This window comes from Delphinapterus leucas, chromosome 12 (genome assembly GCF_059928025.1).
Source record: "Delphinapterus leucas isolate spDelLeu-1000000601 "Yukka" chromosome 12, BTC_Dleu_Yukka2, whole genome shotgun sequence".
NCBI lineage: Eukaryota > Metazoa > Chordata > Mammalia > Artiodactyla > Monodontidae > Delphinapterus > Delphinapterus leucas.
In genome coordinates this window covers 13,874,102-13,901,904 of record NC_143140.1, presented here as the reverse complement: position 1 = coordinate 13,901,904, position 27,803 = coordinate 13,874,102, and the positions used below count along the sequence as shown (strand labels likewise).

General features: G+C 40.8%; 1 protein-coding gene across 1 annotated transcript in view; it reads left to right on the top strand.

Moving 5' to 3' along the window:
- Positions 1 to 27,803, top strand: part of COL9A1 (collagen type IX alpha 1 chain) — a 71,819-nt gene that overhangs the window by 21,676 nt on the left and 22,340 nt on the right. Inside the window, exons 7-25 of the mRNA XM_022590470.3 lie at positions 118 to 171; positions 436 to 471; positions 3,161 to 3,184; positions 3,551 to 3,604; positions 4,925 to 4,978; positions 5,623 to 5,655; positions 6,387 to 6,443; positions 7,853 to 7,906; positions 10,626 to 10,679; positions 11,989 to 12,042; positions 14,623 to 14,676; positions 16,065 to 16,118; positions 16,239 to 16,292; positions 16,416 to 16,469; positions 17,276 to 17,329; positions 18,357 to 18,401; positions 19,473 to 19,526; positions 19,631 to 19,684; positions 27,648 to 27,701. Of these exons, the coding sequence (XP_022446178.2) occupies positions 118 to 171; positions 436 to 471; positions 3,161 to 3,184; positions 3,551 to 3,604; positions 4,925 to 4,978; positions 5,623 to 5,655; positions 6,387 to 6,443; positions 7,853 to 7,906; positions 10,626 to 10,679; positions 11,989 to 12,042; positions 14,623 to 14,676; positions 16,065 to 16,118; positions 16,239 to 16,292; positions 16,416 to 16,469; positions 17,276 to 17,329; positions 18,357 to 18,401; positions 19,473 to 19,526; positions 19,631 to 19,684; positions 27,648 to 27,701 (951 nt within the window). The remainder of the gene's footprint in view (positions 1 to 117; positions 172 to 435; positions 472 to 3,160; positions 3,185 to 3,550; positions 3,605 to 4,924; positions 4,979 to 5,622; positions 5,656 to 6,386; positions 6,444 to 7,852; positions 7,907 to 10,625; positions 10,680 to 11,988; positions 12,043 to 14,622; positions 14,677 to 16,064; positions 16,119 to 16,238; positions 16,293 to 16,415; positions 16,470 to 17,275; positions 17,330 to 18,356; positions 18,402 to 19,472; positions 19,527 to 19,630; positions 19,685 to 27,647; positions 27,702 to 27,803) is intronic.

Genomic DNA, 27,803 nt, shown 5'->3' with positions numbered 1-27,803 from the left:
ATTTGTACCCTACATAGGTAACCATCCTGTATATAATTAACAAATTAAGCAAAATTATCCACTTAGTGGTTTGCCTAAGGATGCTGTATTAGTTTTAACATCATCTTGCTTTATTAGGGATTAACGGGACCTAATGGATCTCCTGGCTCTGTTGGACCGAGAGGACAGAAAGTAAGTTAGCCACCTGGTATTAATTGCTGGTATTCATTAAGTGTGGAAGCATAATTTCATTGTGGTGTTTCCATATCAACTAACAGATTAGTTGTGAAGTAGCTGAAATACACTTGTTCAACTAAAATCGTGTTTCAGTTGAATTAAATTACGTCCCAAACACCAAGATGGAGGGTTGTAATGATCTCAATATTTACCCAGTTTGCATACTTACATATTCATTCTGCTAAAAGCTAAGTACAATGGAGCTATTTTTATTTTTAGGGAGAACCTGGCGTGCCAGGACCTCGTGGATTTCCAGTAAGTAAATGTAAAGTGACGTGGTTGATAATCTCCTATCTTTAGGTAAAATTCTGCCACTATGAAATTTTTCAATGTAGTTTTCTACGTAATACACATCACAATGGAGTTTATGACTTATCTGCTGTGATAAGCATTCTGACTATGAGTAGAGAAATTTTAGAGCAATTTGAATGTATGGTGTAAAATACATACATCTGTTTGCAGGTAGCGTTTCCTAATAGACATCCCCCTCTCTGTCCCCACTGATGGAAAATGTTTCTTGCATAACAACAGCAAATCTAAGTATTCAGTGTTTAGACCTGGGCATCACACCACTTTCTTCACAACTGGTTTTATCTCTAATGAAATATTGGCTGTCAGATATGTCAGATATTATCACCCACCTGGTTCCCTGGCAAGTCTTTTTCTACATTGCACAATCTGGCAGACTTGTGTTATTTCAGCCTACAAGAGAACAAGAGATCTCAGGCTGCTATCTTTTTTTCTATTCTGCTCTTCATTCCTCTTTTGTTCTTGTCAGGAATCTGTATTTTCCCTCCTTGTTTTCTATTCTCACTGTTTTCTTTGCCTTATTTCAGTGTCTGTCAACTTTTCCATTATAAGTCCATCTGCAGAAGTGAATATCTTGCTGGCCTTTCTCCCATATTTTCAGCTCAGAGCTCAACATCTTATAGAGATGCCTTTTTTTTTTAGATTTAGTGAAATTTATCAAACCTCTAGGTCTCTGATAATGAAATAACTTATTGATTACTTTGGTATTGCCAAGCAGAACATTTATTCCCGAAATTGATCCACATATTAAAATGTTCAAATAGAAGTAATTTTTCAAAGAATGGCTTAAAAAAAGTCCCACTTATCATTAAAACATACTGCTCATGTGAAATTCATACTTGTTGTGGCTGCCTAGATAATTAGAAATAATAGAGAACGGACTTGAGGATATGGGGAGGGGGAAGGATGAGCTGTGACAAAACGAGAGAGAGGCATGGACATATATACACTACCAAACGTAAGGTAGATAGCTAGTGGGAAGCAGCTGCATAGCACAGGGAGATCAGCTCGGTGTTTTGTGACCGCCTGGAGGGGTGGGATAGGGAGGGTGGGAGGGAGGGAGACGCAAGAGGGAAGAGATATGGGAACATATGTATAACTGATTCACTTTGTTATAAAGCAGAAACTAACACACCATTGTAAAGCAATTATACCCCAATAAAGATGTTAAAAAAATAATATCATTATCAGAGGATGTACACTGATTCCACTGGGTCCTTCATATAAGGATATTTTAGGAAAGGAGGTCTGGAAGTATAAGCTATCAGGAATATGGTATCAGAGAGAAAGGAGGTCTGGAAGTATAAGCTATCAGGAATATGGTATCAGAGACAGTTATGAATACAAAGGATTCAAGCCAACAGAGGAGAGGAAACCCAAGGCCGGGAGACTGACCCCGGAAAGCATAGAGAGAATAGGGGCTCTAGGTAGCTGATGCTCAGTTTTATTAAGTTCAACAAGCGTAGAATTAGAGCTTCTTACGTACTAGGCCCTGTGCTTGGAATCCAGGCTGCGAGGCTGCGGAAGGCGTGGTTTCAACCCTTGATTACACGCAGTTCGGTGTTGCTCAAGAGATAGAAAATGTAAAGGAGTATGAGATGGGGTGACCAGCTCTAAAATAAAATTCAGCATACTAAATTAGGATCCATTGGAGGTTATTTCATGAGTGACACCGTTTCATTTTCAGTATCTAATGGATTTGGTGTCTGCATATAGCCCTACCTGTCGAAGGGTGTGTTTCTAAACCCTTTTCTTCTCCCCCGCCTCTCTGTGCTAAAGGGAGAGAACTTTAGGAAGTTCTCTCCTAAACTAGGGAGAGGAAGTTTGGGGAACTTCCAAATATCACATGATAAACTCTAAAGCAGTATTGTATTGCTTTTAATGTAGGTTTCTTATAAAACATGACAAATGATATCACTTATATGCAGAATTTAAAACATGATACAAGTGAACTCATTTACAAAACAGAAATAGGCCCACAGACATAGAAAACGAACTTATGGTTACTAAAGGGGGAAGAGGGGGAGGGATAAATTAGGAGTTTGGGATTAGTGTATACAAACTACTACATACAAAATAGAAAATCAACAAGGACCTACTGTATAGCACAGGGAGCTATATTCATCATCTTGTAATAACCTACAATGGAAAAGAATATGAAAAAGTCTGGTTGTGCCTCTTTGTGAGTAATGGCATCTTGGTTTTCTTTAAAAAAATTTGGAAAAAATATTACTGGTTAGCTTAGACATCAAAAGAATATTTGAGGAGCTGAAGCAAATTTCTTCCTTTAGAAGTAGAGCCGTGTTTGCTTTTCCTTACCCAGTCCTTTCTGTAGAATGAACATCTTATGTTTATTTAGTGATAAACTTTATTTATTTTTTTAAATTAATTAATTAATTTATTTATTTTGGCTGCTTTGGGTCTTAGTTGCGGCACATGGGCTCTTCGTTGCAGCACTCAGGCTTCTCTAGTTGTGGCATGTGGGCTCTCTAATTGTGGCGCGTGGGCTTAGTTGCCCTGTGGCATGCGGGATCTTAGTTCCCTATTGTTTATTTTTGAACTGAGTTATTTCTGTGTCTGTATTTACACTAAGTATGGGTCACGTACCGTAACAACATTTATTTTAATCTTTTAGGGCCGTGGTATTCCTGGACCTCCTGTAAGTATTATCTCTTGGTCTGTTTTACATAGTCTACAAAAATGGCCCATTTATCAGATCCGGACCCTACTCTCCAGCTAACACTGTACCCAGTGGCGTTTATAGTGTCCTACCTGAATGATCTTAGGGGGCTACTATGACAGCACCCCTATTCTGCTAAAAGTATTTTATTAATTTAAGGAATTTCTGTTAATTTAATTAATTTCTATATAAGTAATTAAAATTTGGTCCAATGAGTCGTCTCGTTGGAAACCAAAGCTAGCACAGATACGTAATTCTAAGTCAGTTTATCGTATTTGATATCACTTGTCATAGATTGTAAAAGCATCCGTAAATCACCGTGTCCCTTTAATTTGATGACTGCAGGGTCCTCCTGGGGGAGCAGGCCTCCCCGGAGAGCTTGGCCGTGTTGGACCAATTGTGAGTACACGCGCACACAGTGCATTGGTAGACATTTGCTGATTTAACGGAAGATGTTACTAGGGAAGGCTCATTGCCCTAGCTGTATGCTTCCCCCTGCAAATCCAAGAAATGGCAGATGAATTTCATTCCAGTTTATAATATTGATGAAGACCAGGGTGATAATGCTCCCTCATTTTTGTAGAGTGATTTAAATTTTTTCCCCGAAGTTTTCAGCTAAACTTTTCTTCCCAACTTATAGAATTAGTGATCAAGTGGAGAAGTGTCACCTTCGTTTTACAGACTCTAAGCCAGGATTGGGGTCCAGTGTCTCTTTTATTAGTCTCCCTGCAGGAAATGAAGTGAATAGTCTAAAATTACTACCATGTACACTTATGTTAGGATCATGAAATCATAATCGAACTGACAGAAGTTAACTTTAGTCAGTAAAGAGCTGAGCTTCATGGAAGAAATTGCTGGTAATGTGTTTGATGTTCATATTCAATAAACATTCAAAAAACGTTGAATCATTGACGTTCTCTGAACGATAGATAATAGTAAATCCATGGAGAGTCTGTAGGAGCTACTGTTTGACAAATTTATTTAGTGAATGATGAATGAATATGAAATGATTGTAAAATTGATTGTCAGATGCTTTTGACTTCTTATGATAGAACATTAGGAAGGAAAAGATGTGCCAGGAGTCAACTCTGGATAATAAGTCTAACTGGACTCCATTTTCATCTGAATGGCTTATTTGAATTTAGCCATCTTGACCTTCCGTCCCAATGGCAAGAGCGTGCAGTGACAGACCGAGGGATAGCTTCTGGGTGAAGAGCCCCAGGGGTGGCTGGCCCTGCAGAGGTGACGACTTTCCCTGTTGCAGCTTCAGGCAGGCGCAAGCCTTCCTTGCTGCTGTTAGCTGGGCAGCATCAGCAGTGTCGGCTGTTCTGGTTCCCCTGAAAATCAACTAGAGAAATACGTAGTGTTTCCAGTTTGTTGGCTGTCCTGGTTCCCCTGATAATCAACTAGAGCAATACGTAGTGTTTCCAGTTTGTTTGCAGAGTAGATAAAGTGATCATCCTATAGAGAAGGACTGGCTTTTTTCCCCAAGTCTCCCTCTGCCTTGTCTTACTACTTTGGTGAGACCGGAAGTCCTTTATTCTTCTGGTTTTGTGGAGGTAGTTGGATTGTGGGTCCCCCATCTATTTTGGTGGCAGGTCCATGCAGGCTGAGCTCTGCAGGGTTTCTAGGAATGTCAGTTTCTCATGCCTCACCACTTTTACGCACTATGTTTTGACATGTATATAACCACTGTGTCACAATTTTCAAATAACTTAGGGTGACCCTGGGAGAAGAGGACCACCGGGCCCCCCTGGTCCCCCGGGACCCAGCGTAAGTTACTTGAAGCTTGAATTTCTCTGTGTCTGAGAGTTGGGATTAAAGAAACCTAAGAACCAAAAATGGAAGTACCTTTAAATCAAGTCATTGTCCTAAAATTCCAGAATGGCTATGATTTTTTCACTCATTCAGAGCATGGTCTTTTTGGGCCAGAATAGTAGAGAAATCACAATAATTTAAAAGATGGTTTTCACGGGGAATGGTTTACTCATTGTATTTGAAGTGCTTTGAGGCTTGTGATGTCTCAAATGTTCAAAACTTGGACATATAAAGGGAACATTTTCAAAGGAACTCGTTTTTACGAAGGATTTACACAGTTAAGTACTTTTAAAAATGCAGTTAATTAGGAGATTATCCTTATTTTTAATTTACGATTTAGAGTCCTCCATATTTTCTATTCTCTCATTTTATTTTCCTTCAATCCCCTGAAAGAAATAATCTACTGCAATTTAGTTTTCTCCAAACAGAAGAGGCCAAGTCAAGTTTTTAGAATGTTAGCGTATTATACGCTATTTATTCCGTATAGGTTATTGAACAAATACATTGATTGTATTTTTGTCCAGTGAACTTTCTGTTATTAGTAGTCTGAATTAAAATGTTTCACTATATTCTTACCTTTAGTATTTTCTTTACTTTAGGGAACAATTGGCTTTCATGATGGAGATCCATTGGTAAGACATTTTCCTTTGAACAAAGTACAGTTTAGGTCAAAGACCAGGAATTCTCTTTAAAAGGTGAATTCTCTTTAAAATGACCTCACTGGAATATGTTGTATTTCTGTCTTTTACTTTACTCAGATAGCAGAGCAGTCGGCCGGACTGGTGAACTGGTCGCTTGTGTACACTCAGAAAAACCGTTTTTCATTATAGAAATATCTTTTTTTCCATAATCTTTTTACTTTATGACTAAGACATGCTTTTTCACCAGAAGTCAAACAATCCGCTCTGAGACTTGTTTTACTTATAGACTAATATTGAAACGATGTAGGAAAACTGCACTAAATGCAATTTTGGTCCATTGTTGGGGGGACGTGACCCTCAGGACAGAGCTGTTGGAGTGGGGGGCAGGTGGGAGGGGACAGAGGTCATGCCCTGGGACAGTGGTCTGTCTGCAATCATTTTATTTCTTTAACAAGTTAAATCTGAAGTAAATATGGCAAAATAGTAACACACATTAAATCTGGGTGGCGGATACGTGGGGGAAGCGTTTGTTATGTTCTCTGTACTTTTCTGTAAGCTAGGAATATTTCCGAGTTTAAAAATAAAAGAATAAAAAAGGAAAGGGGGTAGTCAGAGTTATTTCATGAATATAATTGAATTGGGGTTCTGTAGCTGGAATCCTAAAGGAGGTACCATTTTGTCATAAAGTAGAAGCTCTGGTTTACTGTCTGTCTCTCTGGCAGTGTCCCAATTCCTGTCCACCGGGTCGCTCTGGATATCCAGGCCTGCCAGGCATGAGGGTAAGAGAATAATTTCCATGCTGTATTCTGTTTTCTGTTTTCAAGAGTATTATCCACAGGAAAAGTAGAGCCTTTCCTTGAAGCACTGGCCTTTCTGGTGCGGAGTGCCCACTTTGATGGATTGGGCAAGTCTGTGTCGCTTATTCTGTGGTCCTTATACAGTCCTGGAGATTCCCGCTGGTACCCTGACAGACACAGATGCTTGATTATTCAGTGCTGTTCAGGGAAGAAATACCAGTGAAATGTATTGGATGGAGGGACTCTACAACACCAAATGAAGGTTCAGAAGTTTGCTCCAGTGATGAGAGATGCGGGCCAGGGATGGTACACATGATGTATGTGAAATTGTTTTAGTTAAAAAGAATTGGAAAAACTGTGCAAAATAGAGAAGAAAAGAGACTTTCCAAAAGTGTTTTTCTCTCACTCTGCCATCATAACTACTTCAAAATTGCCCATAAAAATAAGAGAATAAATACCAAAAGCTGGGGTTAAATGGCTTTCTCTCTCTAGCCCAGACCAGGGAAGTTCTGCCAAAGATCTCAAAGGCTCCAAGGCCCTGGGTTTCCCACTGTGATTTTCGTGGAGGTTAGCTTTGGTGGGTTCCCATAACTGCAGAAGGCTTGGGCCTGGCTTGGTGTCTTGTTTTTCACAGAGACTTGCACCCTTGGTACAAGACAGGTTCTGAGGAAGGAAGCTCTGACAGACTTAATTTCAGAATGTTTATTTCACACTTGCCCCATGTCCCTGACCCGAAGCGCACATATGCTTAGAACAGGTGGCTTGACAGTGAAAGATGAGGATTTCTGCACATGTTCTGCAACCTTCACGGGCTGCCGCTTATAGCTTGTCACCTGCACTTAAACTGTGTACAAGAAGAGGCAGAAAGTCGTGTGTCTGGGGAAGCCCTTCTTCTGCTTCCAGGAAGGAGACGGGCACAGAGGAAGCAGAGGGTTTTCAGGGGAGCCTCCAGAGAGCAGAGAGTAGCCCGTTGGGTGTGTCAGCCGTCACCTCTGGAGAGCGAGTTACTGATGCTGGAGAAGACTCCATGCCCTTCACCCAACTGTGGGAGGGAGCTGAGGGGGGAGGGTTAGGGACCGGCTGGCAGTGAGTCATTGCCCAGTGGCTGAACTAGGTAACGGGGTGTTTGCTATTCTCGAACAGAGTTTGTCTATTAACTGAAACTGATATTTATTGTATACTGTGGTCATGTAGCCCACATGGTGTTATTAAGGTCTTCTAAGGCTGTCATTTCTCTGACATAACCTTTCTGTTAGCAGCCTATGGACATAGATTTGGGGGGAGCAAGGTCATTTCGTGAGCCTTCTGACCACTTTCTGTGCCAAACTCAACACGTTTGTTTGCTTGTCTATTTATTTATTTCTGTACTTACGTACTTTTGCATTTGTTAGGGTCATAAAGGGGCTAAAGGAGAGATTGGTGAACCTGGAAGACAAGGTCACAAGGTAAGGACAATGAATATTTAGTGGGAAAATTGTGATTAGGAGGTCGTGATCACTTTCATTATAAAGAATTATAAGGGGGCTTCCCTGGTGGCGCAGTGGTTGAGAGTCCGCCTGCCGATGCAGGGGACGTGGGTTCGTGCCCCGGTCCGGGAAGATCCCACATGCCGCGGAGCGGCTGGGCCCGTGAGCCGTGGCCGCTGAGCCTGCGCGTCCGGAGCCTGTGCTCCGCAACGGGAGAGGCCACAACAGTGAGAGGCCCGCGTACCGCAAAAAAAAAAAAAAAAAAAAAGTTGTTGAAAACTCCTTTAATTTATTTCACATGTTTATGTCACTTAAAACTTTCAGTGGTGTCTTTGAAAATCGGCCTATGAAGATAAGATAGCTCCTTGAACAATGAAACTTGAAAGGGCTAATAGATGCTTTTAACTGTAAACTGAAAGCAGAAAGATGAAGAATTATGAGACTATAGGGGTCTGAAATTTGCTTTCAGATTCACGGTTCTGCCTTGAGTTTACTCTACAAATTAATTAATGAAGATTTAAAAAATTGTTTATAAAGATAAGAATGAATAGTCAAAAATCTTTCAGTAAAACGGTAATAAGTTGCTATTCCTAAATTTGTCATTTAGCTTTGTGGTTATTGATTAGTTATTGTGTGCGATTCATCTGCTGGTGAAATATTTCAGTCAAATACATTACTCCAAGGTTTATCAAGAATCTATGGGAAAATACCCCAAAACCTGCTAATGAAAAATTACAATCACTGTTGTTTTTGTACTTACATGGGGAAATACAAGTAGTATTTAATCATACACATGTGTTGATTATCCGCTCCATAAACTAGCTTATTCACTGGCTTTCCCATTAGGACCATCTCCCTCCACTGTCAATCTTATGTTCTGACGGAATGTAATCTGAATATACTTATGAGACAAAGATCCACTATGTAAGACTCTCAGAGTTCATTCAAAAATCAAGTGTAAATTATTTAGGTATAGCCTAGTTCTTTGCACTAGATGCCCAAATGTTCTATATTAACACTGCTACTAAATTTTTTGTATTTCTTTGTGGGTGTGTGTGTATGTGTGTGTTTGTGTGCAAAAATCTCTTATGTATAAAGTATAGCATGTGGAGTAAGAAAATGGGTGAATTGAAGCATGTAATAAACAATAGAACTGGATTTTAATCTACCATTATGAACAAATATCAAAAACTAAGAATGTTTCTCATGATGAATTTCACAATTTAAGTCATTCATTACCACAGAAAATGTAAAACAGTATACCTATTGTGAAAAGTAAAACCTTTGTCAGAGAGAAAATAACTTTTTTCCCAGAGTCCATAAAGTAATCTTTCTGTAAGAAACAGTAGTTGGATTTCTGTTTAGAATATCCTAACATTTTAAAGTATATCAGAGATTATAAAATTAGTATCAAAAAGTTAAACCAATAATTAGTTAAAAAACATAATGGAAGAAGATTCCATTGGCAATAGCCACCAGGTAGTCAAAATACTTTAGAACAAACTTAAGAAGTATTCAACAAAATGAAAAGAACAAAACTTTATTGGTGGAAAGAAAAAGAAAACGTTTTGACTAAATATGAAGATACACTGAGTTCTGAGATGGAAAGACTCAGTATTGTGAAGATTCTAACTCTCTCTCTATAATCTATTAATTTAATGAAGTCCTAATACAAAGCAAGCAGTGTTTTTGTGAAGATCCGCCCAACAATTCCAAAGTTCATGTGGAAGGGTAAACATTTAAGAAAATCTGAAAATAAGAGTAACTATAAATGAAAAATAAGGGTAAAGGAATTCTCCCAACCTGAGATTAAAATGTATTATAGAATTTCGATAATTAAAACGTTATGGTATTGACAACATCATACAGCAGTATGATTCAGTATAGCTGAATAGGAAGGAAGTCCAGAAACAAGTATATTTATCAATTTAACATACATTAAAGATGAATTTTTCAGCCTGGGTGGAGAGAATCTGTTATTCAATAAATGATATTGGATAGAGTGCCAGTTATCAGGAAAAAAAAAAGATTTCTACTCTATATTTACATAAATTAATGATAATTAAAAATTTCTATGTAAGAAATGAACTATAAAATTACTAGAAGAAAAATATAGATGAATATTTATGTATTTTGGGGGTGTCAGAGAAGGCTTTTCCGAGCACCATCAAAGGTAGAAGCCATGGAAGAAAAGACAGATTTAGATTTAAGTACAATTTTTAAAAAAAAAACTGTGCATGGTACAAAAACTATAATGAAAAAGTTAAAATGAAAATCATAATTTAAAATATTATAGTTTAAGGAAAAGTTTGCATAGTGTGACCACACTTTCTTAATAATACACCCACAACACACATACTTAGAACATGAATGCATACACTCCCCCCCTCTCTCCCCCTCTTCCTCTTTCCCTCCCCTCCTCTCTCTCTCTTTAGAAAAGCTTTGAAAGGATAGCATCCAAAATGTTACTGGTGTTTATAGTGGAAAGGTGAGATTTGGGTGACTTTATTTATATGCATCTCTATTTTCCGAATGTTCTGCAATTAATATGGACTACTCATATAAAATAATTTAAGCAAGTATAGTAGACTAATTCAGGAGATGCCAGATGAACTTACCACGTGCCAAGTTAGACCGAGCCCATTTCAGTGTCCATTTGCTGGATTAGCATTTGGTGCCCTTCTCTCTGTTTTTTCAGGGTGAAGAAGGAGACCAGGGCGGAATTGGACAGGTTGGAGCTCAAGGACCTCCGGTGAAGTATTTTTAGAAACATATTTAACTATGTTGTGGGACCCTGGTGGTCTTTGGAGGATATCATTACTGCTTGCTGAACTTCTGGGGTTTGGGAGAGGATATGCCAAAATATTTCTGTAAAATTCACAGTTTTTCATCTTTTAAATATACAGCATCTGTCAAGGAATGCAAGATTTGTAAAAAGTATGCTTTTTGGAACACTTATGCACGAGCTCGGGAGACAACACATGTCATTCTCATGTCTCTGCTATTGACCCAAATATTTCTGGAATTCTTTTTTGAATTACCTTCAGAGTCAGAAAATAAGCCCCACAAGAATGAGTGGCTTTATTCTGATTTGGCCAGATCTCACTTTGTGTCCTGACTGGATCACCCTGGCCATGTGTATTTCAGGCCATTCCTAACTGATCTACAGAGAACCGGGACTGACCTGGATGTAAAACAGACAGTTGGAGATGCCCCCTTTTCTCCAGTGAGAGCACGGGGAAATGACTGGCCTAGAGCTACTTTATCCTAAGCCATTGTGGACAGTTAGCAAGTTGCCCGGAAGTGGCTACCCCGCTTTCCTGATGGGGCGTCTGCCCGCTGCTTCTCCCCAGGGAGCATCTCTACGGCATCTGTTTCTGGAGCCCTGCTGCTGTGGGTCCAGACAGTCAAGAATGACAACACTCAGTGTTGAAGGATCGACACCCTGCACCCTCATTTTGAGGATTACGCACTCCTGTGCCCGAGAAGGGAGGAGATGGCTTCCTCCTGCCCCAAATTGGAATTCACAATGCCTTTTATCGTAGAAATGGCGTAACGTAGCGTGATGGCAAGTGAATGATGGAGACCCCAGCTACACTTATAGGAAGAAGCTTTTGTGGGCTGCCTGGGAACCTATTGCCTTGGATGGCACACACTGGTGGGGAAAAATTAGTCCAAAGTTTAAAATCACGATCATGTGACCCGTAACCACGTTACAAACCACGAAGGAGGCAAAAGTGGCAGCGTGTTCTGTGTGAGTTAAAAGTCAAAGGCTTTAGCAAGATTCTCTGATGCTAATGATACTTACTCTTTTGCCATCAGTCATTGTTCCGATTCCAGATTTGTGTAAGTCTTCAGAATTCTTAAAAAGGGTTTTGACATCAGAAGAATTCCTTTTGGATTTTTCTTCGAAACCAGGAAAGTTTGTCTGCAATATAATGTCACTTTTTCTCAGTGTTACCTTTGGTTATGATAACATCCTTCTCGATCAGCTTTTGTGATGACATCAAAGAATGTGTGCTTCAACTAAAAGAATTTACTTCTCTTTTTTACATTTCCAGGGAGCCCAAGGTTCGAGAGGCATCACTGGCATAGCTGGGGCCAAAGGGGAAAAAGTAAGATGATGATGGTGATGATACACTACCAAAATGCATAAATGTTTAGGTCTGGGGCCATTTCAAATAACCTCTTATCTTTAACAACGTCACTTTTTATTTCTTATTTGGTGCTTTGTAGATGTTCGATTGGGTCCTTACTTTCTGTTATAAACGTAGATGATAGAAATGAGTCATACACAGGATACTTGTTATTATTATATATTTTAAATTATTTTGGGTAAATAGGAGTGAGCAGGGCTGTTTCGCTTAATCTGTTGTCTTTATCAGTAGTTGACACTGATAACACTGACACAGTACCTGGAGTGCCCCGCAAAAGCAGGGGAGGATGGAGAGGTGGAGTGGAGGATGATGCGTTGCCCTTGGTGGGCAGGTCAGGGCAGGGCAGGGATGGCTTGTCTGAGTGAATAGAAGAAGCAATAACAACGCAAGCTTGAACGTTCATGATGAGCTCAGAAATATTTTTCTTGCTCTGTGTGTGTGTGTGTGTGTGTGTGTGTGTGTGTATGAGTGGAGGGGGCATGTCTAGCTTCTCTCAGATGTTAAGGAAATGGTCAGCACTTTGTAGAAAGTTTGTTAGGAAAGCCCATTTGTAGGCTCCAGAAAATTAAAAACGGGGCTCTTTGCCCACCACCCCTCCTGACCCTCGCCTCACCCTCTGCAGAACCTCTGAGGCTAATTCATGTTGTTCTGCACAGAAGCACAGAGTCTTTCATTAGCAACCAGACAAGGAGAACGGGCACATTGTAGGTGCTCAGTAAATGAAATTCAACCTTTTTAAAAAATAGATGCACATTTTTGTGGATCGAAGGAATTGCTTCATGAATAATTCCATCAATTTCATTTTTTCAGCCACTTTCTCTGTCTGTCTAGGTTTTCTCATTGTGCCCATCTCCCTCTTCTGTTTCCTATAGAATGCGGTTTTTTTTCTAAAAACACTGTATTTTTAAAAACATATTTTGCATTTCTGTACTCATGTTTCCTTAAGTAACATTCTGTGTGTGCTCTTCTGTTATTAAAAAATAAATCCCATTTATTTTGAAGTTGCTGATACACAGGCTTTTGCTTTTTCTGGGTTTAAATCACTTCCTAAAATACGTGACCCTCACTTTGAAACCAATTACTGTTCTTGATATGCTCTTTATTTGAGGTATTTTGCTACTTGGTAGTTTTCAAAATTTCTCATTTCCTCTGATTTTTGTCAAATTACTTTCATTAAAAAGAAAAAAGCTCTTCCGGTGAATTCAGACCTGCGGGGTGGTTACCTAGTAACAGCAGTTTGGGTCTGAGCTGGTGCTGAACAGCAATAAGAGAGAGAGAGAGAGAGAGAAAGGGAGAGAGACGGGCAGCGTCCGAGCCATTTCTATAACTCGAAGGCTGGCTCTCCTTCCACCAGGCAATGTGAGTGACGACTTCAAGGGCTTTTTCAGGTCTCCCAAACCTCTTCTTCACTGGTGGAAGGAGAACGCCTTCTGCTGTTATTCTAGTTTTAGGGATCAGAGACTTTCAAGGCTCTGTGGTGCCTCTGCTTCTTTCTTTGATTCTACCCACGTCTGAACCTTCTAGCAAAGGTTTTCTAATTTTTAATTCTTACTGCAGACACCGTCCACCTGGTTTTCTTGGCCTGACATCTACCCAATACCCTTTTGACTGTTTTCCGTTTCTTTTATCATCTCCTCCTCTCAAGCCTGTTCATCAGGAGATGGCTTGTTCACTTCAGGTGCCCATCTGTCTTCTCGTTCCCCTGGTAGATGAGAAGAAGCTTTAAACAGGGGAGTGTGTCTTGTCATGTAGCATATGTAGAGAGCGCTAAAACCCCCATATTTTTGTTTTCAAATCACATTTTGATCCTTATAATGAAAATAGGGAGGCGATAGGTGCAATAGATAACAAAGACAGAGATAGTTTCACGATGATTAGATTTATGAAGCTCTGTAGTTTTTAGCCACCATCACTCAGCAGGGTAAATCTGTTGTGGAGAAAATAGATCAATTACTTTACGCATACTGAACCTGCCATCTATCCAGGATGGAAGAGGGGATGCTTAAATCCTTATTACAATTCGTTGCCCTGAATCACACGGCTGGACTCCTGATTCTAGGTCTGGGTGGGGATCTCGAGTCCCAGAAACCCCTCCCACTGGTGTGGTGGCTGCGGAGTCCCCAGCAGCTACTATTTGGGTGGCCCCTTGGTCTTCACCATCAATGAATCCCTGTAGGGATCCTGAGAACCCTGGAGTGTGATGACCAAACCTTTTCCAATAGGCTTGCCAAGTTCTCTAAACAGGTAGCTCATATCAGCAATCAGGAATGGACTCAGTGTTTGTTAACTTAAAATATTCAGGGTGGTATCAAAGATTGGGTGTAGGTGCTTTTGGTGGGATGAGAGAATGTAAACCAGTGTTTTAACACCTGAGCTTTCTGATTAAATACTCCTCGGGTTCACTGATGAATAGAGTATATATTACAAAACACAAAACCTCCTTTTTATCTGGCTATTGAAGTTCTTTAGAAAGACTGGTGTGCCCTTTAGCATACATGGCTGATCTCAAGTTCATTTCTTTGTCTCGTTTATTTCCAGGGCGCTCGGGGCTTAGATGGAGAACCCGGACCACAAGGTCTCCCTGGTGCACCTGTGAGTAGTTTTCCTTTCATGGGATCCACTGATAGATTTTTTCGCAATGATCAATGATAGGTTTTTTTTGCTATATGTACGTATGTGTTTGCAAGTGTCTTTACGTGTGAATAAGGTGGAAAAATGGGCAATAGTTTCTATATTTATTTAAAATTTTAAAATTAAGACAGGCATCTCTTTTTTGTACAGAGAAATGTTCTTCTGACTTGTTATGGGTTTTGTTTTTCTCATAAGTACAGTCAAATTGTTAAGTTTTTATGCTTTTGCTGCGTTTTCCTTTTGCTTTGGTTGCTGGGGTGCTTAGAGCCACAGAAACTCTCTCACTTGAAGTTCTTGGGTAGTTCTGTCATTTTTCTCTCCTGTGATTTCTGATCTCATTATTTGATATTCTGACGGCCATGTGCACACGTGTCCTTATTGTGGACTGCCTCACACCTGTTTTGGAAGTAAATAAACCAAAGAGCTGTTCATTAATATCTCTCACACCACATTGAAAAGAAGAAAAGGTATAGTAAAATAGAATTTCCAACTATCAAGGTCCAGTGGGAAGGACAGAATGTAACTGAAGGATAACATTTTAAGATCAACCTCCAGAGCATGTGGTGGAGGTAATGCACCAAGCGGGCCTGAGAGGAAGGAGGGCCTGCAAAGCCGTGCTGGGGGGGGAGGCGGGGCACAGGTGGGAAGAAGCCCTGTTGGGGTGATGGGGGTGTGTGCTGCCTTAGGGCTGGCACGGCCTGGGTGGAGAGCTCCTTTTGAGAAGATGAATTTGAATAGATAAGGTCGAAGCACGTGATGGAGAGTGTTTGATGCCAATCTGGGCGATCCGAAGTGATCCAGTAGCAACAGGAAGCCATTTGAGGTTTCAGAGCAGTTAAGCAATTCAACCAAAGCTATATTTTAGGAAGACACCTCTTCTCATCTATTACCGCCTGTACCATATATCAACATTAGCTGGGTAATTGTGACAGAAATCATTATTATTGACTGGGGGAGTAAGTAATATGGAGAAAAGGTTGGCAACTCGTCCAAACCTCAACCCACCACGATAGTCAATGAGGCTAGAGGATGTGTAGATATAGTTACTGATGTCAAGGTTACCTGCAGTGTGGACCTTAATTTTATTATACTTATTCATCCAAAGAGCACAGAGCATTATGCCTTTACAATGAAATCAATAGACATGTACGTCTCAATTATCTTTATGGTAATATCAATTTTGAGGACAATATAATTTTTATAAAAAGATTTCTTGAGGCATCCACGATAGAGCAAAGCCATTGGGATGAAAGGGCAATAGTAAGGTAACGTAGATGGTGTTTTATAATTTCGAAAGTCTATCAAAAAGTTACTTTTGCTTACTTAAACGCAATTTTATTTTCATACAGGGTGATCAAGGGCGGCGAGGACCTCTAGGAGAAACAGGTCCCAAGGGAGACAGAGTGAGTTCGAATTCGCGTTAATCACTGCGAGCATGCAGGTTGTGCTGGTCTCTTTGATGTGACCTAAGTACACGTGGTAATTGATTGTGTCTTGCCTGTCTTCTCCCTTCTACCCTGCAGGGGGCTCAAGGTTCTCGAGGAATTCCTGGTCTCCCTGGGCCCAAGGGCGACACGGTACGTGAGCTGTAGTCATCAAGCCCATTTTTCAAAGTGATTATTTTAATAAAACTTTAGAAAGTGACGAAGGGAAGAAGAATGTGTTTCTAAGAGACAGTGTGCTTCTTTGTGCGTCTTTAGGGCTTGCCAGGTGTGGATGGCCGGGACGGGATACCTGGAATGCCGGGAACAAAGGTAGCTGTGTGATTTAGTCTAAAGGTGGTGGAGTTGTCCCTGCCCGGGGCCAGCCAAGCACAGGGTTTTCATTACTACGTCACCGGGACTTTTATTGAGCTGGTTTTGACTTTTTCCTCCTTCTAATTTTTTAATCAAGTGTCAGTTCAAGATACTTATTAGAAGTCAGAAAGAGAAAGACAAATACCGTATGATATCAATTACAAGTGGAATCTAAAACATGGCACAAATGAACCTATCTGCAAAACACAAAACAGACTCACAGACATAGAGAACAGACTTGTGGTTGCCAAGGGGGAGGAGTTTGGGGAGGGACGGACTGGGGGGTTGGGATTAGCAAATGCAAACTATTATATATAGGATGGATAAACAACAAGGTCCTACTGTATAGCACAAGGGACTATATCCAGTGTCCTGAGATAAACCATAATGGAAAAGAATAATGAAAAGAATGTATCTATGTGTATAACTGAGTCACTTTGCTGTACAGCAGAAATTAACACAACATTCTAAATCAACCACACTTCAATAAAAAAAAATTATTAGAATAGAATGTTTGTTTGCTTGGTTTCAGAAAGTCAGTAAAATTGCCCCATTGATGAGAGTAGGCAGAAGGAAATTAACGTATTCTGATTGCATTTCTGTCCTAAGTCCTATCCCATCTCCCCACCCTGAACTGGGTCATGCTATGAAAGTGCACGTAAGGTCAGCTGTGCGGATACTCCTTTTACTTAGAAGGTCTTGGTCTTTCCTTTTCTTAAAAGAAGGACAGCAGTTCATACAGATTCAACAAAAATTTTTTTCAGGGTGAACTAGGGAAACCTGGACCTCCTGGGGAAGCAGGGTTGCAGGGGTTACCTGTAAGTATTTGAATATTTAAATGTTGATTGGTTTATATACATATTTTGAATATATGCACTTGGGGGAGAAACATGTTATGTATGTAATTTGATAAGTTCTGGAGAAGAAATGATGCTTTCATTTTATATTTTTACAGTTTTACATTGACATTTCTGTACTTTTTCTCTGAATAACTAGTTATTTCTCTGGTAGCCACACTGAGCTTTAACTTTATATTTTGCATCCCTCCTCTCTCTAGAGTTCACTAAACCTTCCTTATATCGTTTCACTAAACCTGAGCTGTGGTCCAGGCTTTATACTTCCTCCTACTTTTAACCAGTTCTGAAGCTCTTGTACCAGGGTTGAGCCATAAGAGGTTGAGAGGATGTTCAGGGAACAATGTGAGATAATACGATTTCATCGTTTGATCGTGTGCTATTTTGAATTATTCAAGTTGGTGTTTTCCTGCATTAATGTGGCTGGAAGTTCACGTGGGTTATACCACGTGTATTCTTGGCCCTTTGGAGGCAATTATTTCAAGTTAAAAGGGATACTTGGTAATGATGAGGGCTGCCCTCGGTTTATTATGATATCTGACACCTTAAAATAATCAGAGAAATCAGGCCTCCCAGTGGCACCAAATCTCAGACCCAGCATTCTCCTGCCATTCTCTTTTTCTACTTAAGGCTTAGAGTTTTTGATAGGTCCTTGCTTTGTATTCCACACATGAAATCATGCCAGGAAGAGCTCCTGTTGATCTGAAAATAGGATTCTAATTTGGAAGTTCATCCTTGAAAAGTAACTTTAGTTTAGAGCTAGAATTTGCTGTAAGGGTATTCAGACATAACAAGCCAGTTACAGTAAAGTTGCCTTCTACACTGTGGGTAGGCCTATAACTGTTCAAACTGGGGAACTAGGAAGGATCTCCCTCTAAAGCTTTGAGGTTGTCACGATGCCCCCAGCCCCTCGGCAGTATGCAGTGGGCTTGGCATCTCACGGATTCTCAGAGGAGGTGATTAAGCCTAAGTTCTGTGTGCATGCTTTCAGGGTATACCTGGAATTCCTGGCGCAAAGGGTGTTGCCGGTGAAAAGGTAAAAGATGAAAACTTTGTAGTTAATATTTTTCTCTATTTCTTTATTCTTTTACTAATATATTTTATTTATCATTTTATATATTTCCAACCTGCCTTTTATATGTTTGACCTTAAGGAGAAATCAAGAAGGCCTTAAGGCTTCAGAAGCTAATCTCTTTCCCAGCTGCAGAAATAGTACTTTGACAAAGCATTGCTGATCAGACTGCCTTCTTGAAAGAGTCATCCTCTGCCAGTGTAAAACAGGGAAAGTTTGATTTGCTCTTTACGACTTACTGTGAGGACGATATTAAGCCATAGAAATTGTCAGTGCATATATTATTAAGATGATTTATCTTAAGCTAAAAGATATTAAGCATTTTGTTCACATAATGATCAGTTTTAAGTGCTTATATTCTAGCACTTAAGGACAACAGTTGAAAGAAAAAGTTAAAGGGATAAAATATAGCGTTACTTTAAATAAAATAGATAAACTGTGAATAACGTAGAAATTGATTACTATTAGATTACATGGCTCCAGGCCTCCGATCGTAGTGACTCATGGAGTCTTGAGCAGAGATGTGCCCTAGGAAGTAGACCATGAGCAACTGATGGTGGGGTGGGATCCCAGACACCTGCTTTCCCTGGAGCTTGCTGGCACATCCCTTATTTCCTCATGTTGGCATGACCTTTTACAATTTTAATGGTGTCAACGTCAGGTATCAATAAAAAGTCTCCAAGAACTGTATTAGAGGTGGAAATGATGAAGAAAGACATATATAATTAATATTGTAAAGAAAGAAAAATCCTCTCTTATTCTTGTCTGTCTAAAGACCTTCATTTTTGGACATCTGACCTTCGCTTTTAAACATTTTTGACATCTATATTATGCCTCTGGAAGTGACAAAACAGTATCCTAACCTAAATCTAAAGAACTTTGATGTACCCACCAAGAAAGAGAGTTTACATCTCAATGTAAAATCAGGAAAGTAATGCTATTTAAGTGTAAGAAATACCCAGTCTGGGTAAGACAGGTTGATTATTACGCTTATTTACTGCCTGAATTACTCTAAATATTGTATTTTGCCTTCAGGGTAACACAGGTGCTCCAGGGAAGCCCGGTCAACTGGGGAATTCAGGCAAACCGGTAAGTTGCCATAGGTTACCTTTTCATACCTTGTAATCTGTTGTAATCACTAAGCAAAGGATTAGGGAGTTTAACTTTTTCTTTACCTGCCTTCCTTATAACAGGGCCGCCAGGGGCCACCAGGAGAGGTGGGACCCCGAGGACCTCGGGGCCTCCCTGTGAGTATTCCTTTTCTGTGGACCCCTCCCAAAGTGCCTTCCCCAGGCTTTGCTGGGTCTTCCTTCCCGCCTCTCCCTCCCTCCCTCCCTCCCTTCCTTCCTTTATTCATTCATCCATTAACTCATCCAGGAATGCCTTCAGACGTTTTAACATGTGATAATCCAGATAAACAATGGAACAGGAATGCTACTTAGATATACAATATGCTTTCTTTCCCCTAGAAAGTAGAAACAAAAATGAAGTATTTAAAAAAAAACATGTTGACCCTTTCTGCTCTCATCCCATGATGTAGGAAATATTTTAGTGTGATTAAAAAAAACAACCTTATTGAGGTATAATTCACATACTATATAATTCACCCATTTAAAGTATACAATCCACTGAGTTTTAGTACATTTGCAGAATTGTGCAATCGTCACCACAGTCCACTTTAAAACATTTTCATCACCTCAAAAAGAAACTCTGGATCCACTTGCAATTCAACATTTCCCCGCCCCCACCCACCCACCCACCCAGTCCTCTCAAACCTGGGAAACCACTCATCCACTTTCTATAGATTTGCCCATTCTGGAAATTTCATATAAATGGAATCATGCAGTATGTGGGTTTTTTAATGATTGGCTTCTCTCACTTAGCATAATGTTTCAAGGTTCTTCTATGCTGTACCATGTATCAGTACTTCATTCCTTTTTATTGCCAAATAGTATTCAATTGTATGGATGTACCACATTTTATTCATCCATTCATGCATCGATGGGCATGGGGGTTGTTTCCACTTTTTGGCCATTATGATTAATGCTGCTGTGGACATTTTTCTACAAGTTTTTGTGTTGACTTGTTTCATTTCTCTTGAGTACATACCTACGAGGGGAATTGCTGGGTCGTGTGATAACTCTATTTTAATCTTTTGAGAACCTGCCAGACTTCTTTTAGTGTGAATTTGTAAATGTGTCTATTTTGCAGCAAATATAGCTATGTATAGTTTCTCACTAGATACACTTTAACCCTTAGAGAGAAACTGATTTGGAAATGAAACATGGTGCACTCAAATTTAACTTTAAAAAAAGTCTCCCTGGTCTTGATTTTAAGTTCTTATCTTCAAAGCCTGCTGGGTAACACAAAGAACTCCAAGTGAGAACACAGAGACGTTCCCAAATATCATTGTTACTTTCTAAAGAGCATCTCTTGAGTATGTTGAGTGAGGATTTTCACGCTTCGGAAAAGTGAAATATCCCAGGTGTCTCGCGATATGAGAGTGGAGAGTGGAGTTTTCCCACTTCTCACCGCTGTTCGTCAGCTGACCAGTACCAGGCGGTGTCCAATACTTTCCCTCGACTGTCTGTCAGAGCAGTGAGGTCATAGCTGCATCCTATTTCTGAAGCAACAGAAAGACTGAACGGTGTGGAGGAAGGGTGCTGGAGCTTTGAGAAAATTGCCTATTTCATCTCGTGCACACGTTATAGAGCAGAAAGCAGTACAGTTGCAGGTCCCCCTGCTGATGGCAGGGCCAGGCACGGGGCACAAGCCGCACGGGTGCAGTGGGCTCGGCCCATCCCCAGCTCAGGACTCGAGGCCGGCCTTCGGAAGCGATGGCGTGCGGTGGAGGCGGTGTTGACTTCGCTCACGGGAGGGCGGCGGATCCGAGGAAGTTATGCCTGCGCAGGGTTTTGGGCCTGATTCCGGTTTTGCTTGTTAGTTTCTGTAAGCGTCCGCGTTCTTCCCACTGTTGCCGTCACCGAGGCTCAAAGCCTTGGTGTTTCTTCACCATCACGTTCCTGTCCCCGGGTGGACCTGCTCATCCTACCACGTCCTCTCTAAAGCCTCCTGTCTGACTCTTCTTTCTAAGCCCACGTCCACCCCCTGGCTCAGGTGGTTCACTGCTGCTTGATTGTTGCAGCCATTTCCTGATTTGCCTTCCCTGCTCCCATCTTTCCTTCTACTGCGGCTCGCAGCAGGGTACTCTTGGTATTCTGGCTGGGATAGCTCTCCGTTCTCCAGGACTCTTGCACATCGCAGGGTGTCCTGCATCTAGAACTCCAGCCGTGTCCCCGCAGTCCTGGTGACAAACGTAAATGCCTGGGGAACGGTAGGGCTCCAAGTCTGCACGTGCCTCCATATTGGTCTTTGCAAAGTACAGCATCCAGCATCATTTCTCTTCTTCATTAAAAAATCTTCAGTGGATTTCCACTGACAATAAAGGAAAGCCTGAAGTCTGTTTATCCCCTAGTTTTACTTCCCGTTTCTGCCTTGCTAAGAGCCTGTGTTCCAGCCAAGCTAGACTTCATGCTAATTCCCGAACACTCTGCACTTCTCAGACTGCCTGTTTTCTTCGTGATGCCCTGCAACTGAGATGGCTTTTTCCTCTGTTTCTCTGACTGGACATCCCACGTGCCCTCCTAGATACAACTGAGGTGTTAATTCTGCAATGGAACCATCTCTGATGACGCCCTACCCCCCAGATAGAAGTGATCTCTCCTTATTCTGAACCTGTAACCCTTGGTCCCTTTTTGCCCTGTGGTGTGGAAACTGCAGGAAGTCAGGAACATGTCTGATCCACATTTGTGTTCCCTACATCTCTTTCCTCGGGGCCTGCCGTAAGGTCGTGCTCAATAAATATTCCTTGAAATGCATTGGATGGGAGGTACAGTAAATCTCGCTATGCTGCCTCTGTTCATAATTGACTTTTCACCTACTATAAATTTTTCAGAAGAGTATCACGTGTGGTTATAAATACTATAGTTCTGGATCAGAGTTTTTACACCAAATGTACTTACTGAAAGATACATTTGTTCTTTCATTTTCCATCATTAAATTCATTTTCTTGGTAAATTCACACATTGTCACCTATTCCCCACAAGGTTGATCAGTTCTTCCTGCAAATCTTCAATTGAGAAGCTGAGTAGAAGGAATGAAACCTATTTCTAATGTGTCCTGTGAAAGAATCAAGGTTAACTGTAGTCTGTCTTTGAAATTAAATTCTCCCCTTTCCTCACCATTGTTCCATCAACTTTCGCCAACGCCACGGCAAAAAAATATTGGAGTTTTGGCATCTCTAGGGATTACGTATGAGCACGTATCTTTACCACTTGGCTTGTGCTTCCGGCTTTCTCTGTCACATTCCCCTGTGTTTACACATGCGTCTGGGTGACTCCTGGTTTAGAGCCAGCAGGTGGCTGGGGCCTCTGATTTGGTCCCATCGTGTAGTCGCTCCGGTCCGGCTTCCTCTTCCAGGCTTCCCAGAACTTGCCAGGGCTTTTGTTGAGTTAGTTGTGTTTGCTCTGCTCTCGTGATTTCGACTGGGATGAGTGCCACACCGATCTACCCCCAGTTTTCTGAAGACTATACACCCGTGGAACGTGGAAGCCTGTCTCCTCTCTCTTGAAGTCTTCTAACCTGACCCCATCACCAGCAGCTTCGGCACAGAGGTCCCACATGCTGTGCAGTTGAGCGACCTAAGCTACCTTCCTACCCCATCAGGCTCTGGAATAGTCTCCCAGTCAACACTTCGTGAAGCAGCTGTGATGGTTATAGTGTAAACAGATTGTCATCTGCTTCTGTGTGAGGGGATATTTAAACCTACACTGGAGAGAAATACAAAGTACACAATGTTGTAAAATTGAATGAATCTTAAAAAATATTTCTGTGGGGCTTCCCTGGTGGCGCAGTGGTTGAGAGTCCGCCTGCCGATGCAGGGGACGCGGGCTCGTGCCCCGGTCCGGGAAGATCCCACGTGCCGCGGAGCGGCTGGGCCCGTGAGCCATGGCCACTGAGCCTGCGCGTCCGGAGCCTGTGCTCCGCAACGGGAGAGGCCACAACAGTGAGACGCCCGCGTACCGCAAAAAAAAAAAAAAAAATTCTGTGGCAAGCCTAAAAATCATCCCTGTAGTAGGACTAATATGATCTGCCAATGTTAATATGAAAATGGGTTTGTAAAAGCAGCGGTCTTTAGCAGTCATAACTCATCTTCTGGGTTGAACATCCTTTTTGCCAGAAAGAGGCATTTAGGGCGTACTGCAGACTGAGCATAGTGATTTATAATTTCCCAGTTCTGAAACTGGCAAGGTACTAAGGATAATGTTTGTTATTCATCTAGTTAGCATTTGGGGTTATCAGGCAAATACAACCACCACCACAATCTAGAGCACAGTGGAGTAAAGTCCATTTTTTTTTGGTAAAATAATTATGACAACCCAGGTATGATAAAACGCATTTTTTGGTGGTATTTTAGAAGTCTAATAGTTCCATTTTGAAAGGGAGACTTCCATGTTGAAGTATTTGTATTTATTAAAATGAGTTTTACAGAACAGCTGCTAGGATTTCTTTATAAAAAAGGCGCCTTCTTAGTGATCTGACAGAAACTCGAGAAATGAGGACTAAAGACTTGTTTTTTCCAAGCATAACTCATGCTTTTAAAGAAATTTGGAAGATTTGAAGCAAAAAGAACATTTAATGGAACATTTGATTGAAAACCATCATTTTGACTGATGTCTTTATTCCTTGGATAAACATAATAACTAGCACGTCTGCAGTGCTTACTATGAGCTGGACGTTGTTCTAAGTACTTCATGTATCTACTCAATCCTCCCCAAAGCCCATTTTACAGATGAGGAGACGGAGGCACACAGGGGTTGAGTTGCCTGCCTGGAGTCAGCTGGTGCCTGGCGGAGCCAAACTTCAGACCTGGCCTTGGGGCTTAGTGTCCAGGTCCCCATTTCCACCCTCTAATGCCTCCAATGTCAAGGTTCCGCTGCATGTTTGTTTGTTTTTTTTTTTTTTTTGCGGTACGCGGGCCTCTCACTGTTGTGGCCTCTCCCGTTGCGGAGCACAGGCTCCGGACGCGCAGGTTCAGCGGCCATGGCTCACGGGCTTAGCCGCTCCACGGCATGTGGGATCTTCCCAGACCGGGGCATTAACCCGCGTCCCCTGCATCGGCAGGCGGACTCTCAACCACTGGCCACCAGGGAAGCCCCGCTGCATGTTTTTATTTGAAGTTAGCCTGGCAAATTCTAACGGCACAAAACACATTTAGCAAATTTTAGTATTTATGGAGCTGTCGCAGTGAGCATTTAACAAGAATCTAAGTCAAGCTGGTGAAGACAAACGAACAGAACACAAGCCCCAGTAATTTCCTGGGTCTTACCCCAGACCTACAGAATCAGGACCTGGGGGAGAGGGGTGGAATGCGGAAGGGAGAGAGGAGGTGGGGTGGTGAAGACACCAGTGAAATGTATTTCTAAAACCTCCTCAGGGGATCCTGATGCACAGCCAGGGTTCGGAATCATTGGTAGAGGGGCTGCATCTTTTCTTTTCTTTAAGCCTTGATTGGCTTCTTAGATAGGGACGAATTGGAAGATGTGTCTTAACATGTTGGAGATAAATATGGTGGCACAGAGCACCCAAGAGAAAAATAGAGCATTTTCTTATGGTCTTCGCATTTTCAGTGGCAGGATGTTGCCTTTTTATCTGGTTCCTTCCAATTCTCTTGTTAAAACCCATAACTTCTGTCAAGAGGTTTGTAAATATCAGCCATGGGACAGAAGAGCCATTTCCCCACCAGCCTTCCTGGCCCACATCTGAGAATGTGGTTTCACCATAGCTGTTGAAACAGAAGAGATTTATCATTTTTTTAGCACTCTTGTTGTTACCAGGTTAGGGTGAATTGCTCCCTGCAGGATGTGTTTAGTTTAACCTGTGTTTTTTTAGAGATTACTATTTATATCTCAATTTCTCACGTTCATCTTAGTTACAGGTGAAATTAAAGAACTTAGAGGAAGAATATGCATGTTTTTAGAACACATAGAAATCATAAGAATGGCCATGAGAAAATCTTGCCCTTTTTTTTTTTTTTGGTAGCTGTTTGGTCCTTGTGAAAATAAACATTACCTTTTCGCACAGTGGGATGATTTCTATAGAAATACCTAAGTTCAGAATAGCCAAGGATTTATAAGCTAGACGTGAAATGAAAATGAGGACCCACATGTTGTCTATTTGTGCAGGGACAGAAAAGTGAATGCCCGTAATTTCACCCATCCCTCCCCCGGTCCTACGTGTGTTGCCCTGTCATGGCTATAGGTCAGCAGAGCAGGCTGCGTAGACTGGGTTCTGAGCCGTTCGTAGGTATTACCAAGGGCTGCCGGGGCTTGGAAAAGACTTCTGAACTGAATAATGAGAGCGCATGAAAGACAGAGAAAATAAGATTCCAGCAGAGAAAATCTTTGTCTTTGACTGAAAAGATAATTAATCTCTCCAAAAGTAAATGAAAGGTTATAGAGTCCTTTATTTTCATTTAGCCTTTTGGTTTGTGGAAGAGGAGAAGAGTATATTAATCATCTTTGTTTTGGATAAGACGGAATAATGGTTCATTTATTTAGACATGAATGCTTGAGGTTGTGTCGAGAACTTTCCTTTCCCTTTCTGACACGATTAATTATGTTTCCCACCAATGACTGTTAATCGTTCTGTGAATTAAAGTCATTTTATCTCAATGACATTTAGGATCTCAATCAGGATGCAGTTCAGAAATAATTTGAAAATGCCAGCAGAGCAGATGTACTGAAGAAAATCTATCTTGAACTTGGAAGTACTGGGTCATATTAATGGAGTGAAACCCCATCTTTATGTGTAGAGACACATAGAAGAATCTATCATAAGGGCTGGTTTTCACCTGACTTATCAATATATCCTTCTAACATCTGTCCACATGGGGTACTGCTTCTGGCTTCCAAGCTGCTCACAAGGGTTACCTACCAATGTATTATTCAAACTCATGCATTAGACAGAACCTTCATATAAAAGTTTTTGAAAAGCATTTAAGAGTATTTTGTTTAAATCACCTGTAAGTCATATGAAATTATAGCTAGAAACTTGTAATTTGGCATACAATTCTCAGTCCTCTAGAGCAACTGAAAATGCAGAAGGTTTATAGATCTTGACATTCTGTTCTTTTTATAGATGAATGAATAACATATGGGTCAGATCAGGATAATCTTATCAGAAGCACTTATAAATATTAAACATTAATATGAAGTTGTCATGTCATTTTAAAGAAAAACAAACTCAAAAGACTGCCTTCATTTTGTGTACACCATCCAGGAAATGTGATTATTTATCCAGCAACCTCAGTGTTCAGCTTAGTTGAACTTGAGTTAGAAATGAAACAAGCTTCTGTCAGACTGCATAAAAGTGTATGAAGTTCTCAGAGAAAGAAATTGAAGAGTTCGTGGTGTTTCCTTTTCTCAAAGGGCTTCGAGTTTCAAATAAATTGATATTGGCTCACAAAATGAAATGAGAGTGTTGCTTTTGGTGCATCTACATTATAAATTGTACTTTCCAAAGTCTATTTAATCTTTTAAGACATGTTTAGAATGAGTAGAACAAAGACTTTTTCAGAAACTTTATACATTTCTACTATTTATGTCTTTCTGAAGTTACAGTAGTAATTTGAGGGCGAACATCTCTGTCCTGTGTCTTTTTCACTCTTTCGAGGTTCAAGATCACTTCCCAGATGCTGCTTTAAAATGTACTGTAGACCTGAAATTTACTCTGTGTTTTACACATTTATGTGGAATTCAAAATTTTACTATACCTATACCTCAAGAACATGTAGTCTAAATGAGAGGATAAATCATGTACACAAATCACCATAATCTAATTTGGATGGTGAAGTAGATGCTGAAAACTCCTAATTGCCATTTCTTGTAGATGTATCAGGTATGATGTCCATGGAACAGCCTGTGTTCACAACGAACAGCGTTAGGACTGTTAGAACTCAGGATGGACACTGACGAGGCTGCAGGCATTTAATATAAAGGTCTCTGCCTTCAGTTGAAGATGGGGAGAATACTTTGGTGACCTTTATATTTAAACAAAAACCTAGGTAGCATGTTACTTCATTGAAATAGTGATTAAACATTTGCATTTCGGCAGACTGTCTGGTTGACCATCATGTTTGTGTGTTTCTAGGGCAGTAGAGGTGAAGAAGGACCAGTAGGACCCCCAGGACTACCAGGTAAACTGGTAAGTAATAATTCTGGTCCCGCAGTTTATTTGCTTCGTACAAAACACAATATGTCTTTTAAAAGAAGCAAGGAGAGAAAAATAATTTACAAAGGGTAATTG